Source organism: Vigna radiata, chromosome 7 (genome assembly GCF_000741045.1).
Source record: "Vigna radiata var. radiata cultivar VC1973A chromosome 7, Vradiata_ver6, whole genome shotgun sequence".
NCBI lineage: Eukaryota > Viridiplantae > Streptophyta > Magnoliopsida > Fabales > Fabaceae > Vigna > Vigna radiata.
Genome location: NC_028357.1, coordinates 49,797,425 through 49,813,530, shown reverse-complemented (window position 1 = coordinate 49,813,530; position 16,106 = coordinate 49,797,425). Strand labels below are relative to the sequence as shown.

At 32.9% G+C, this 16,106-nt stretch overlaps 3 protein-coding genes across 11 annotated transcripts; 2 read left to right on the top strand and 1 right to left on the bottom strand.

The window, feature by feature from the left end:
• The first annotated feature begins 774 nt into the window (after positions 1-774).
• Positions 775-5,507, top strand: LOC106769088 (acetyl-CoA acetyltransferase, cytosolic 1). Of its 9 annotated transcripts, none has more exons than XM_022784122.1 (15): positions 778-886; positions 1,075-1,147; positions 1,278-1,460; positions 1,601-1,792; positions 1,897-2,002; positions 2,277-2,415; positions 2,814-2,891; positions 2,974-3,039; positions 3,538-3,623; positions 3,809-3,908; positions 3,992-4,102; positions 4,175-4,216; positions 4,367-4,453; positions 5,053-5,138; positions 5,312-5,507. In XM_022784122.1, the coding sequence occupies exons 2-15, from the start codon at positions 1,123-1,125 to the stop codon at positions 5,340-5,342; spliced, it is 1,332 nt and encodes a 443-aa protein (XP_022639843.1). In that variant the 5' UTR covers positions 778-886; positions 1,075-1,122; the 3' UTR covers positions 5,343-5,507. The 9 variants fall into 9 exon arrangements, with proteins under 9 accessions (XP_022639845.1, XP_022639843.1, XP_022639841.1 ...); XM_022784120.1 differs by having other exon boundaries at positions 779-966; XM_022784121.1 differs by having other exon boundaries at positions 779-971.
• Positions 5,508-8,158: 2,651 nt separating this feature from the next.
• Positions 8,159-10,542, top strand: LOC106766558 (WEB family protein At1g12150). The gene is made up of 3 exons (XM_014651279.2): positions 8,159-8,213; positions 8,330-8,496; positions 8,652-10,542. Exons 2-3 carry the CDS (start codon positions 8,344-8,346, stop codon positions 10,227-10,229), a joined length of 1,731 nt encoding a protein of 576 aa, XP_014506765.1. The 5' UTR covers positions 8,159-8,213; positions 8,330-8,343; the 3' UTR covers positions 10,230-10,542.
• Positions 10,543-10,645: 103 nt separating this feature from the next.
• LOC106765743 (phosphatidylinositol/phosphatidylcholine transfer protein SFH2) lies at positions 10,646-14,874 on the bottom strand. Its single transcript, XM_014650463.2, has 11 exons — positions 14,594-14,874; positions 14,468-14,496; positions 13,714-13,797; positions 13,559-13,612; positions 13,308-13,385; positions 13,043-13,096; positions 12,856-12,915; positions 12,679-12,774; positions 12,367-12,468; positions 12,170-12,250; positions 10,646-11,159 (listed from the first exon to the last, which is right to left on the bottom strand). Exons 1-11 carry the CDS (start codon positions 14,646-14,648, stop codon positions 10,878-10,880), a joined length of 975 nt encoding a protein of 324 aa, XP_014505949.1. The 5' UTR covers positions 14,649-14,874; the 3' UTR covers positions 10,646-10,877.
• Between the last annotated feature and the right edge of the window lie 1,232 nt (positions 14,875-16,106).

Genomic DNA, 16,106 nt, shown 5'->3' with positions numbered 1-16,106 from the left:
AGTGATTGTTAACGTGGATAATTGATTTGTATTTTTATTATATATTGTTATGTGATTAAAATAAAATATGTTATATAATAATAATGTTCCCATTAGTAATAAAAAAGACAGTTTTTTTTTGTCTGGAAATTATTAAAAAATATGACAATTTTATAATAATAATATAATTGGTCTCTAATACAAGGAGTATAATAATTTTTTTATTTAACACGTTTTTAATAAAAATAACTGTTTATTTTATATTAAAATGTAATATTATTATTTGCCACATAATCTCACATCTCACATATCTTAATATATAATAATATATAAGAATAAGTAAGTAAAATAATAATTGAGAAATCCAATTAATAAAAAATTAAGCGATACTTATTTAAAAAAAAAGTGTAAGAATTTTAGGTACTAAAAAATTAAAAAATTGATAAGAATTCATTTAAAAATATCCAAATTTATGATGTATTTGAGATTTAATTATATTTTTATTGATGATGAAATGCATGCAATAAAGTATTTTTCTTTAATAATTAATTATATTTATTTCGCAAATTCATAAAGATAACCATACAAAATTGTAAAACTTTAAGATAATATTGATTTATTGAGATATATTATTAAGTAAGCATATGCATATTAAACAATCGAAGGGCAGCAGACCCTAATCCTAATCCTAAAATGTAGATAGATAGAGATAGGTGGCGATGATTAGGATGCATGGGAAGTGGGCCCTATGTTAGGACCTAAATTTTCCAGCAAAACCAATTTCTTGTTTGTTAGTTAGAAAATGATCGATGGAAATTCTGTTGATCAACACTACATATAAAAAATTATGGATTTATGCGATATAGGATGTGATAAGAGGAGGAAAAGAGAAAAAAGTGTTTAATGGGTATAATGAATGAAATAGTGGTAAATGTGTATGATTATGGCTGTTAATTTACTTGCTTCTCAACACTCTGTCACTGTTATGTGAGTTGCGTATTTCATTCTGATCCCTACTTTCCTTCTCTTTCTCTTTGTATTTGTTATATAAAACTGCGTCATCAATTTTTCATATCATATAATTTCATTTTTCAGATCAAAAGGCTATCTTTCCTGTTTCTTGCACAGTATCGGACGCTGCCCATGTCTACTTCTGTAAAATCCCGAGGTTTTTTTAGCTGCAACTTTGAAGCTTGTTTTCAATCATCATTTATCAATTCACGCCTTCTCTTAAAATCATAATTTGCGTGCTTCTTTTTATGTCCTCTGTGTACTGATTTTATGTATTCATTCTGTAGTGCGACGATGGACAACCTTTGATCGAAACATAATTGATACGAATGCATTTAATTTTGCTCATCTGTGTGAATTTGTTGGTACAGATGTTTGTATTGTTGGCGTTGCTCGGACGCCAATGGGCGGTTTGCTTGGCTCCCTATCATCTCTTTCTGCAACAGAGTTAGGCTCAATTGTTATTAAGAGTAAATCACTACGCTATTTTCCTTTACTTTACCCCTTTTTCATTTCTTAGTCACTACCCTTACCACTTTCAATTAATAGGAGGAGAATTCAGCAAATATATATGCAAATTCTTGCTCCTACTCCTGTGTTATGTTTTAAGTTGATTACGAATATGCAGATGCTCTCAAGAGAGCAAATGTTGATCCTTCGCTTGTGCAAGAGGTGTTCTTTGGGAATGTTCTTAGTGCAAATTTAGGGCAGGCTCCTGCAAGACAGGCTGCACTAGGTGCAGGAATACCAACATCTGTAATCTGCACCACTATTAACAAGGTGTGTGCATCAGGGATGAAAGGTGTGGTTCTTTTGGTTCATTTGAAAGGGTATTCCACCTTCAATATAGGATTATTTTTTCATGTGGATTACGGTGAAATCATGATCTCGTCTTTTTCGTTGCAGCTACCATGCTTGCAGCACTGACCATACAATTCGGTCTCAACGATATTGTTGTGGCTGGTGGTATGGAAAGCATGTCAAATTCACCTAAGTACCTTGCCACAGCCAGGTTTGTTTTTCTTTAATCAATTGTTGATGTTATCATTTAAAAGATGCTGATTTTGAAATCTGATGAAATCAACTCGTATGATGGAAGAATGACTTTACTCTAGCTACCACGTTGAAGTCAATTTTGTGTGTTGTGGAGCTTCAGTAAATGGTCTATGCAACCCTACTTTAGTTTTTTAAGTGCGTAAACATTGGATGAAGTCGGACCATCATTACATTTTTTGGTTAATTATTGATGTTGTGTCTCCATATTCTGCATATGTTTGTCTAAACAGGAAAGGATCTCGGTATGGACACGATACTATCATTGATGGTATGGTCAAAGATGGCCTTTGGGATGTCTATAATGACTTTGGAATGGGAGCTTGTGCCGAACTATGTGCAGATCAACATGTCATAACAAGAGATGAGCAGGTAATGTTTTAGGCGAACAATCTATCAAAATTTTTAATGCATTTCATTTTTGTTGATGGCTTCAATGTCCTTTAACTGCTTCAATTACTGTAACTTTAAATCATCATCCGGTGGCCTATCTGTTCTATGAAGGTGGTGGAGGGGGCCGTGTTCCTTCCCACCTCTATCCTCCTTTTAGTTGTTCTTGGAAAACAAGAATCTTGTAGTTGTAGTTCTGATCTTTCCTAATTTTGATTTGAAAATTGTACCATCTTTTCCCATAACATTATTGCTCCTTCTTGAACATTTTTTTGGTGCTGAAGCCTGAAGAATGTTTTATTTGTTATCTCCTTTCGGTCTTTTAGTTTAACCAAGTATTTCTAATTTTGTTCTGTTTGGCAATGAATGTTGTTTTCCAGGACTCTTATGCTATTCAAAGCTTTGAGAGAGGAATATCTGCACAAAAGGCTGGTCATTTTGCTTGGGAGATAGTTCCGGTGTCATAACGATTCCTGCCTATATCTAACTCAATTGATAAATGTTGATTTGGTTTTCAATTAATGCTTTTTGTACATTCAGGTTGAGGTTTCCAGTGGAAGAGGGAAGCCTTCCACGTTTGTTGATAGAGATGAAGGTTTGGGAAAGGTAAATAGACTAATTTACTAATATGTTAGCTAATTGAATGGATCATGTGGTCAGTGGTGCATATTGGGAGATTTTTTGGTTTAAGGTGTTATTTTGAGAGTGGGACTGGGTGTATGAGAATAGTAAATGGACCTGAATTACTGAGTACAATTTTTATATGGTTCTTCGATCACATTTTTTGTCTTCTTCTTTGCTTGAATAGAGCTGCAGAAATTGGTTAGGAGATAGATTGAATCTGTATACACGAGCTTTTGAATTTCTTTTGTTGTCTAGTTGAAGGCAGAGATTTTTTTTTATTGGTCTTAGTGTCAACCACTGCATTTGGCATTCCATTACTGCCATGATTCTTGTAATGTTGAATACTAAACGTTAATACATTCAAATAACTTTTGTCATTTTGTAAGTTCTAAACCAAAATCTTACATGAAATTTGCGTGCTTCATTTGTATTATAGGGGAGAATCCTACATTTTCTTAATATTTGTGTTTGTGTTGTCAGTTTGATGCTGCAAAATTAAGGAAGCTTCGACCGAGCTTTAAACAGGTTGGGGGTTCTGTGACTGCTGGCAATGCTTCTAGCATAAGGTCCCTCCCTTCCCTTATGCTCCTTGATACCTGATTTCTAACGGGGATGTTCATGCCCATTCTTTCATTGCAAGAAGATTGCTACAAAATTGATATCTGTGTCATGCTAAAAAACTGGTGCCGTAATCATAAGGTTCTAAACTGCATAGTCTGTTGATAATGGATTGGTTTATTGATTCTTCCAGTGATGGTGCTGCTGCATTAGTGCTAGTGAGTGGAAAGAAGGCACTTGAGCTTGGATTGCACGTAATTGCAAAGATAAAAGGATATGGGGATGCAGCTAAGGTACTGTAACAAGTTAGTGTTAACCTGCTTTGGTCTTGATTAATACGAGCATATTTAGAGTTAAAGAATGAGTGTTTTTGCAGGCACCCGAATTATTTACAACTGCTCCGGCCCTTGCAATACCAAAAGCCATATCAAATGCTGGCCTTGAGGCTTCTCAAATAGATTACTATGAAATAAATGAAGCTTTTTCTGTAAGGAATACGAAACATATTTTACTCATTCAAGTGAACATGTTTAACGATGCCTCAACTTCTTCTATGCAGGTTGTGGCTCTTGCAAATCAGAAGCTTCTTGGTCTTAATCCTGTGAGTGTTCAAGTGCCTCAGATGCTGGGCTCTTTTTGTTTAATAAAATCATTTTGTGACCACCTTGCTGCTGCGGCATTCTTTTCCTCCATCCTGTCATAGAACAATGGCTTAATAATAGATAATTCATGTACTTCCTATTAAATGCAGGAAAAAGTTAATGCACATGGTGGAGCTGTATCATTGGGTCATCCCTTGGGTTGCAGTGGAGCTCGAATCTTAGTCACATTATTAGGGGTAAATTTTGACCTTGGTTACTTGTAATTTTCTTTCACCCTTGACGTTTTAGTATATCTGTAAATCATGCACCTGTTATCTGTCACATTTTATCATTCTGGTGTGGTTTCTACACAATTTTTTTTTTTTTATTTGTTGATATCTATTTAGTAAGAGTTATATATGCATTGGAAGATTTAGGCACATGAAACATAAAAGCTAAATAAGAGTTGAATCTTATCGAATTAGTTCCTCATAAACTTGAGTCATTGATTGTATGCATAATTAGGCANAGTTGAATCTTATCGAATTAGTTCCTCATAAACTTGAGTCATTGATTGTATGCATAATTAGGCACATGAAACATAAAAGCTAAATAAGAGTTGAACCTCATCGAATTAGTTTCTCATAAACTTGAGTCATTGATTGTATGCATAATCAGAATTAGAAATTCAACACAATAACACATTATTAATCGGCTTGACGGAATAAAAAGAAGAATACAAACACAAGCTATGGATAGAATTGAAATAAACTAAAAGCCACAGAAAAAGATAAGAATAAAAGAACAAGAATTAAGAACTAAGAACTTAATTTTATGTCATTCATTTGTATTTCAGGTATTGAGACAGAAGAGAGGGAAGTATGGTGTTGCCGCCATCTGCAATGGGGGAGGAGGAGCATCTGCTCTTGTCCTTGAGCTCATGTAAGCATTTTCAATTTGGTTAGCCATAGTTCAGTTCTCTGATACTTTACAGTGTAGTTAATCCTGCTTAAATTTTGAGATCCNATTCTTTTNTGGGGATGTCTACCTTTATCTCATTGAAGCTTAAAATGTTCTAACTAAATATTTTTTCTGAGGTTTCTCCAATTTTGCAGGCCAGTTGCTGTGGGACGTTCTTTATTATGACAACGATCTCCTTGCATCTTACTACTTTGCAACCCCAATAATACAACCATTTTCTCTTGAAAAGGACAAAATATGTAATAAGCTTGGTCAATGGAAGAAATTGTTTCAATGTAACTGTTTGTAGTTATCATGTTAATATTAATAAAAAGATAATTTTAAATATGATTAATTAAATAATTATAAAATTTAGCACACATTATACCTTATTCTGTAAATGTATTCTATTTAATGATTGATTCTGGGTTTGATATTGACACTTAACCAATAATTGTGAATGAATAAAATAATATGTTTAAAATAAACGTAAATAATGTACTTAAACAAAGTCTATTCCTCAGGTGGGTACCATCTTGAATTTATATGAGAATAAAGGATATGAAACAATAGCATCCTAAACTATGGTTCGACGACAAGATCCGATACTGCTTTGATGGTAAAAGATGTTTGAAAAGTAGAAGAAGAAGAAATAGAAGCAATGTTCTTAAGGTTATTACTTCATGCACCATATCCCTACATCCTATCATCCACATCTCTTAATATAAAAAGACTTAGCTGCAACTGGGGTTTGATAACTAGTTTCCTTCTAATGAAGAACCTCCTTAGATATGTCATGCAATTGATCATTTTTATTTTATAATATAATTATTTGACATTTTGTATTATTTTTAATTATAATTTTTTTTCTTAATCTTTCACATAAAAAATAAATATATATTTTTGAGTTAAATTATTGATAATATTATGTTTCGTTGTGGTTTTATTTTTTATAAAAAATTATTTGACTAACATTTACAAGAATAAATGAATAAATATTTTTATATACTGAAATAAGATGACATAAATTTCATACTTATTAAATATGTGAAAAAAGATATGAAAATAAGTTTTTATTTAAAATATAAAAATGAAATAAAGATAAACATACATTTTTACTTTAAATATAAAGATAAAAAGAGAGAAATCAACACGCACGATCCTCTATTAGTGTTCTAAATAGCATTGTCGTTTTGGGTGGACAGAGAAGAAAAGTAATATTGTTGTAAAATGGTGACTAGTGTCAAAATATTAACAATCTTTAAGATTTTATGACTCACATCAACAATTCAATCTTAGAGAATCAAAATATTGTCTTCGAAACTCGGATATTCTTTGTGAAATCATTTTTAAATGTGTCCAAAATTGAGATTTTTTTTGGATAGAACTTTAGTGACAAGAACATGTGTATATCCTTTTAGATATATATGAAGTTGCTAGTGCTCTTTCATCTCCAAAACTTGACTATAGTCTTCCTACACATTCAAAAATAGTTGAAGATTTGATTCATGTGAACAAAGTATGCCGACATACTTTAATAAGTGTACTTTCTAATAATTTGGTCAATGTGTATAAATCTTATAAGAAGGAAGTGAAAGACATTTGGGATTCATTAATTCTCAAATACACTACTAAAGATGTCGTCAGATTCGTTACAGGAAATTACTATCAACGGGAGATGATTGAAGATAAAAATATAAAGTCTCAAATCAATGAGTACCACAAGCTGCTAAAAGATATCAAAACAAAGAACATTCTTGTATCCGATGAGTTTGTTTCAAAACTTTTGATTGAGAAATTATCGTCATCCTAAACTTATCACAAACAATAATTAAAACACATACACAAGCATATGTCTCTTCTAGAACTCATTACACATATAAATATTGAAGATATCAATAAGAAAGACTGATACGTCAAATGAATGTTAAGACTTTATTTTTGAACAATGATTTGAAAAAGAAAAATTATATGACCAAACACAAAATGTGTGTTGTACGTGGTTAAAAGAATAAAGAATACAAACTTTAAAATCTTTGTATAAATTAAAACAAACACCAAAAAACAATCACATAAAAAACTTAATATGTAATATGAATCTCATATAAATGATCTAGCTAGGATAAGAACATATGTTCTTGAATGATCTAAGAATATTAATAATAGACAAATACTATATTATTTTACCAATTCTCCAATTAAAAGAAAGCCTTTATCTTAATTTATGCATTATTGATAGGATCAATATATTATCATCTTCCTTTTCATTGTTAACTAAAATGCAAAGAAATATAAATAAAAAATAACAGCGAAGGAAATTTTATGAAAATAAAACCTCTATTTAAGTAAATCTCCTAAAACACAGCAGCACTCCAGCATCTCTTGCCTCCCTATAAATAAGATAAACTACTAACAAAACTTTGACGCCTTCAACTTGCAATCCCACACGACTAAACTTTCCTTTACAGGAAGGATCTAAATTTCAGAGCAAAATTTCCAAATATATTAAAATGATTTGAAGAAATCATACGAAATAATTTTCTCAAATCACTTTATAAAGTTAATTTAAAAATTATTTAATTTTACTATATAAACTCGTAGTGGTTAATAACACATAATATGTACAACATTTAGTACTGTTAATGACAGTCGTAGAATGTGAGACACAGAGGCAGCAATAACGAACTAACCAACATCCAACAAGAAAACATGATGGCATAATGTTTACAGAGGAAAAGGTCCTTTTTGTATGTTTGGTTGGTAATTCGAATGGTGTATACTGTGAGCCCCACCAGAAACCTCTCTGTTTCTACCTAAAATAGGGAAACTAATTCTAAATACAGCAGATTTAACGAACCATTATCCCGGATGTTCTTTTCAAATGGCCACACTTTTTCAAATGGAAAAAGTTGGACTCAGAGAACCTATGGTTTCATCAAGGTTCTTTTGAGTTCCAACACCTTTCCTTTCCAATATTATTATTATTATTATTATTATTATATGACTTCTACCTGATCCACTCAGATACACCTCTCGCTTCATCTTTCTTTCTCTCATGTAATCATATTCCTCCCTGTTTTGTATCAGAAAAAAAAAAAAGATATCATTTTTATTGAGTTTACCATATGCCCTTCATTCGTACAATTTCGATCTCATTGCAATCTGTCTTGCAGAAAACGCAGAGAAAATGACTGGCGTCAAGAAGTTGAATTCTCCAAGGGGGGAGGTTGGAGAAATTGACACCAGGGCACCGTTCCAATCTGTCAAAGCTGCTGTTAGTTTATTTGGTGAGGTAGCCATCCCAAGAGACAGATTTTCTATCAAGAGAAGATCATCCGAGGTATGCATCCAACGTTAATCTTTTATACCCTTCAATCAGGATCAAGGGTCTCTGATCATGGGAAAATAAGATGACAATGGCATTGCATGAGACAGGTTTGCATGTTTGTCGTAGGAAATGGTTTTCATGTTTTTTGTTTTGTTCAAAATTTGTAGAATGTGTTTGAAAAGGAGACGCAGCTTATCTTGGCCCAAAAGGAACTAGACAAGATAAAGAAACATGTGGATAATGCTGAAGCCGTGAAAGCCAAAGCACTTTCTGAGCTTGAGAGTGCCAAGGAGATTCTTCAGAATTTGACAACCAGGTTGGCCTACGTAAGAGAATCCAAGCAATCTGCAATGGAAGCTGCTGAAGTCGTGAAAAGCCAGACCAAGCGATATGAAAAGACGCTATCTCTAAAAGCCGTGGGATATGAAGCCTGGAGAAGAGAACTGGACCATGCAAGAAAGGAGTACATCACCACTATAAATGAATTAGATTCTTCCAAGCAAGAACTCACCAAAATAAGGCAGGATTTTGATGCAGTTATGGGGGCAAAGCTGGCAGCGTTGCAAGCAGCTGGAGAGGCTCAACGTTCGGCAAAATTAAACTCAGAAAGAATTGGTGAACTCTCAAATGAAATTGCGACCATGAAAGCATCCATTGAACAACTGAGACTCGCCGCTGAACAATCCCAAGAAGAAAGGGAAGCCCAACTTAAGAGTTATTACAAAAATGCCAAGGAAGAAGTACAAAAGAATTTGGAGTCCTTGAAGAAAGAAAATGATCCAGAACTCGAGCAAAATCTAGATGTCAAACTTGCAGAAACAACTGCAGAGATTGAGGCTCTTCAAGAACATATTAAGAAGCTGCATGCTTCCAAGATGGAATCTGTGAGGCTTCTAACTTCAGAGCTTAAAGAAGCCACGAAGACACTCAAGGACATTGCTGAAGAAAAGAACTCTCTTAACAAACTGGTGTTTTTCCTCAGAACAGAATTGAAGCAAGTGAGGAGTGAACAAGATGGAGTGAAGGAGAAGGAACATGAAGCGGGAGTTCTCGCTGCAAACCTCACTAATGAACTGCAAGGGAGAATGGGAGGAGCAAAACCTGAACCGAGCATTATGGAGGACTTAGAAGCAGATATCTTCTATGTACAGAGTAAGAAAATTCAGAAGCTACAATTGGAGACGGAAGGTGCAAGAAAAGAAGCTGAAGAGATGAGGAGAAAAGCTCAAGAGCTGAAGCAAGAAGCTGAAAAGTCCCGGGGTGCGGCTGAAGAAGCAGAGCAAAGACTTGAGCTAGTTCTGGTGGAAGCTAGAGAGGCAAAAGCTGCACAACAAAGAGCCGTTAAGGAGATCAAGATTTTATCTGAAGTGAGTAAAGTTCCGAACTCAAAATTCAGTGGTAAGATCAAGATTTCAAATGAAGAGTTTGAGGCAATGAGAGCAAAGGCCAAGGAGTGTGAGGCTTTGGTTGAAAAGAAAGAGGCGACTGCGATGGCAGAGCTTCAACAAATCTATGCAAGAAAGAATGAAGTGGACAGAAAGGTTGAAACTAATCTAAAGGCCATTGAAGACACAAAGGCTGCCACAGAGACGGCCCTGTGGAGTGCAGAGTTGGCAGATTCATCTAAGGTGGCAATTGAGACTGAACTGAAGAGGGCGCGTCAACAACACCAACAAAAAGTCGTATCAGACGATGCTTCTCAGAAATTGGAGCATTCTGTAACACCAATCTCTTTGACCACATAATAGAATTCAAAATCTTGGACATGTAGATGGGAAAGGAAGTAACTTCGTTATTGTGTTGCCTTTCTAGTTATATCTTGGAAGATGGGTCATATTTATGTAATATCAACTCTTTAGTACGCCGGAAACTGTGTTGATGTCTCCATCTTCCGAAAAGAAATTGAATGTGCAAATGCAATTTTTTTTCTGGTCCCTAGGGCCCTTAATAAACAGCTTTCTGCCTCCAAGGAAAAACTAAGAAGAAGCTTTTCTTTATGCAGAATAACGCAAAAGCTGGACAACGTTTTCAAGTGCGGGACATAAATCATACGGTGTTTCGCTTATGTCGCTCAATAATGCTTTGGTTATAAATTAGTATTGTGTATTTGAGCTGGGAAAGAAAAAAAGAATATGAAGACCAGAAATTTAAAAGAAACACGAGGATAAAATATTATATCTGATATTGATCTCTTGTATTATGCCACGATGTAGAGGTAGGATTTGCATTTAATCAACAACCACTTAATTTCTCTTAACATACGTAAACAATGCTAAGTAAGCCGATTCCTGATAGAACTAATTCTGATGTATAGTACTTCTACATTGGTTGTACATGCATAAGATCTCTGATTTAGAGGTCTCGACAGTAATCTAAAATAAGGTATTGAAGTATTAGACACCATTGCCGTTCTCATACTTATGTAACTCTGACTCTATAGTCTTGGCAATCTCAACTTCATCATCAGGAGGTTCTGGAAAATCCACATGAAATGAGCCGTGTTTGATGGGTTCAACAGCTTCACGGAGTCTGGCTTGCTGTTTGATGTGGTTGTAAAGCTCTTGATGGAAGGGATGATCCAAAGAATAGCAATTTTCACTTCCAGTTTCTGAATGTCTGGATGATCCGGAGCCTTCTCTTTTACAAAAATGTGGTAGCGACGAGTAATCCATGACCTGCACACCAAATTTAATCAGTCAAATTCATTAATACAAAGTAAAAAGAGATAACAGGTACCGCAGAGTACGCCTTCAATTTTCCAAATCACGAACATAGTGAAAGTGGTTACTCGTTAAGAAAATGATTTTTATTAAATCCATCAATTGAAGTATAACAGATATTATGCAAATAATGCTAGAAAATTTTAGGAAATTTAAACAAAAATAAGTCGGATATGAAGTGATATGTTTTCTTTTAAAATCATTTTCTACATAGGATATTTTGTTAGGCACAACAATTTTAATTTAATGCGTAGATATGAAGCAAACAATACAAACTTTAAACCAAAGCGTAGATTTTGTTAAAAAATCTTACTATAAAATATTATTTTACAGAGATTGATTTATATACAGACAGACGAATTGAGACTAATACAGAACTCTTCCCTCATTTTCTGCTATCACTTCCAATTCTGCAAATGCAATGAATTTATTTCAATAATTTTTAATTGCTGTTGGTGTTTCAAGAGATTGATGGGAAGTTTGAAATATTTTCCAACTAGTTTTAGAGGCATTGTGAAGGTGTAACTGTGTAAGGAGGGTAGGGGTTTTCTGCAATGAAAAGTGTATGCATGTGGTCGAAAGAAATGCAAGAATTTCAAAAGTTTATGGCACAGCAAAATATGCCCACATGGCATATCTGTGCTGTTCTGCTAACGTTCTTTGTAGATGGGTCTCTTGTCTCTGATAAACAACCACCTGGGTTTTTTCCCTAATGCATTTTTCTGTTAGTAATTATGTATTACATTTGATTATTGTTACCTTTAAAAGGAAAAGCAATTGTCTACTTTTTCAACTCTCTCCCTTATTAAATTAGTTGGTGGTCCTAGAATATATGCTACCACGACTGCTATCATAATAATTGGCATCTTTTTTTCTTCATCATGGCAAGATTTAAGTTGATGGGCGCTTGCACTCCAGCAATCTTGTTCAAAGAAATGAGAACTGAACCAAACAAAAGAACTTACATTCAACAGCTCATCTCGACCACAACCGGGTAAAACCTGTATTTTTCTTCTTGTCCTCTCTTGTAAAAGTGGCTTCACAACCTGCTAATGCTGAGTGTTTAAACATCATGCTGAGGTCTCAATATGAACTCAACAGAAACTGCTATATTAAATAAATATATCATACAATATCTTTATTTTATGGCAGAAAATCTCACCTTCCAACAAGCTGAAAATATGTATGGAGCATTTGTAATGTAATAAGTATTTGTCTTCTCAGGGTAATTCAGATCATCAATGGATGATATAATAGTTAACAACTGCATCAGTAGGAGCAAGTTAATGATATAGAATATATATGAAGCAGATGGGATAGAACTGAACATCATCCACTAAACGAGTAAAACGACACATTGGAGTACCATTTTCAATTTTGTCCATGTTTAATGATTATCAATACATTAAATTCACAATTCATCATAGGAATGCCAATGTTTCTGGATCAAATATCACAATGAACTAAAAAGTACCTTAATCTGATTCAGGGCTGATAACTTCAGACCGGTCATGTCTAAAACCTTTATACAAGTGGTAATAGTACGCTTATGCTTCTTTGATGCAGAAGGCTACAGATATATAGGTGTCAAAATAAATGAACAAAAAAGTTCAATAGGTTAATGAAGAAGACTCTAAAGGCTAATACTCACCAAGATTATACGGTCACGATATTCATTAATTTGAATGTGAGACTGCACGTAATAATGGACCTGCAATCATAAAAACAAACAAAAATGTAAGAAGGATGTCAGACTACATAGCTTTAAGAAAAAGAGACAGATGGTGATCCAAAGACTCAACACTCCCTTTTCCTTTTTTTCCAGTAATTAAACTTACAGATGCTTTGTCAAATGTGCTAAGCCCAGCACCGATTGCAAAGACAGGCAGACCCTGGAAGGATGACAGAACAAGAAGAATAGACTTAAAAATAATAATAAAAAAAAAAAGATAAAAAGGAAAAAAAAAAAAAAAAAACATCTAAGTGCTATCATTCTAAGCAGTATAATTAAAAATCCAGTTGCATTTCCTGATAAACAAATTCTTATCAAGCACAACTACTATGAAATGGAATGAGGAGACTATTATGTCTAAGAATGAGCACCTCTTTGGAGTAACCAGACAAACCTATGAGCTGTGAATCACGCACTGATCTATATAAATCAGCAGGAACAATCGGTTTCTGAAAAACAGATCACCAAATAGATATATTTGATAAGATACAATATGTTGCCATAATTTTTAAAATAACAAATCTCAAAAGGAGCAAGTCTCTTAGATTATAGACAAGAACCGAACATAAAAAAATGTATTGACAAAGAAATCATGCAAATGATGGGCATAATAAAAACTCACAGATAATATATGGTCAATTTCATTTTGCACTCTCCAATTTAAACAGTCAACCAACTGAAACATAATACAGACGTCAGTTACATTATGTTGCAACAATGAATTATTCGCCAATAAACGTTCAACAAAAAGGCCAGTGACATGATATACATCTTTACCATTTTATAGGCCTTGGAAGGATCCCAGTCCCTTGCTTTAAGAAACCGCATTAAAGTTTCGGTGACATGTCCTTGATGAACATTCTGCCAATTGAAGCCGAAGGAGAAAAAGGATATCAGGTTTAGGGAATCAGAATGCGACAAAGTAAATAGAATCCACATAAATTAAGTATTTAGAGTTTAGGGCAGAACATTTATTAACTTTTGTAGTTAACTACTCTCCTTAACTGATTACCAAAAACTCCCTAGTTTTCATCAAGCCGCATATAAACGGTCGAATAATTATCTCTAATGATTAAATTTAGTAGCATTCCCAGAAACAGAAAGAACTTTTCACCACGATTGTGCTGAGATGCTAGTTTATAAAATAAGTGAAAGCGTGAAACACAAGAAAGATTATACAGTTAAAGCAATTTGATATAGAGAAGTGAAATCAGATCTCCATTGGGAGACACTACGTGTAAAATATCCGAAACCTTAGAAGTACGAAGTCCATAATATGAGTCAAAGATTTAGAAATACAAGTTAGGAAAAAATTTAAGGTTATTTCAACGGCCACAGTAGCAAAAAGTCCATTGAAACGTGAGATGAATACATTGGAGGTTCCCGACAAGCCATAACCCTACCTACCCACAGATACACGAACCAAACAATAGAATAGAAGGGAATTGACGGAGATCAAAGCGGTAAACTGCAGGAGAGAGATTGAAACGTGTTTAAGACGAGATGTAATGAGATCAACGAAAATGCTAACCTGAAACGTTCCTCGCAAAGGCTCCTCAACTACCATTTCAAAACAAGAAACCAAAAAAAAAAAAGTGAGAAAAAACAGCAAAAAAGAGAACAGATAAAGAGTATAGAGAAAGAATGAAAGAGAGACCTTGTTCAATGAATGCCTGGAACTGCTTGATGGCATCCTGGGAACCAACCCCCATTTCTTGGTGTTGTTGTTCTGCAACTCTGAACTTCACTTTTCTTTCTTTCTAGTTTTACTACAATACAATACAATACAATATACAATACACAGACCTTGAAACAAAAGGAAGATGAAGAAGGGGAAGGCTCAACCATATATATATATTATATATATATTCAACAAAGAAGACGAAGAAGAGTATTCAACAAAGACGGGCCTATCAGCAACAACAACAACAACTTCCACCCCTCCTTCTAAATTTTCTTTCTCTTTTTTATTATTTATATTAAATATTAATAAATTAAATTCCATTACTTTTTTTATTAGCATATCAAAAATTAAAATGAAAAATAGTGCTTTATCAAAAATTAAAATGAAAAGGCAAAAATGGAAGCTTCACAGTTCAGGATTTGAAGAGAATTTGAAGGAGGAGATACCAAACTCACTTTTCAAACAGTAAAACTATTTATTATTATTATTATTATTTTATGCCATTTGTCTGTTTTTGGTTAAACGTTTTTATATTAGTTAGTTATAATTACTCTTCTATGATTATTGACGAGTCAATGCAAAGCCATCTGTTTTCAACCGTTGATTTTAATCTCAACTTGATTAGGCTTGTGAGAAGAGCACGTATTATGATTAACTCTTAACTTTATCCAATATCAAACCGATTATTATTTAAGCTTTTATAATCTTAACAACCTTTGTTTCAGAATGGAAACGGATTATGTTGGGTAAGATAACTGCTACTTGCTTTATTTGAAAAAATTCATCTCATTTTATTATTTATTAATTGACTATAAAAACAAACGTACAATATATCGTCGCAAAGATTTTTATATTTTATTTTAAAAATTTAAATGATATTTAAAAATAAAATTTTAAAATATAAAATTAAATTGATAGATTAAGTTTTAAATATAATTTAAATCAAATTACTCGATGAAATATTAATGTAAATAAAATTTATCTTTTTAAAAAACAAATTTAAATGAACTTAAATATAAATTTTAAAATTTTATTTTCTACAAAATAACTTCAATTTTGTATATTAGATCCGGAACATTATAAACTCGTATTAATATATTTCAAACTATTAATAAAGATGTTAATGCAAACACATAAAGACATATTTTTCTTCAAATTAAGACACTCAAAAACATCGTCAAGATGAACATGATGACATTAGGAACATAGATTTTGATTAGGCCTTCCAAAAAAGTAAAAATCTATTAAGATACTATAAACAAATAATGTTAATAAGATAATAAATACTTTTTTTTATCATTTGAATTAATTAAAATCGAACACTTATTTAAAAAAAAACAAACAGTTAAGAATGATCATAATTAGAAAGAAAAAAATAAATAAATAAATAAATATATATATATATATATATATATATATATATATATATATATATATATATATATAAATCACTTATAAGTTAGATACCATACATACTACTGAGATC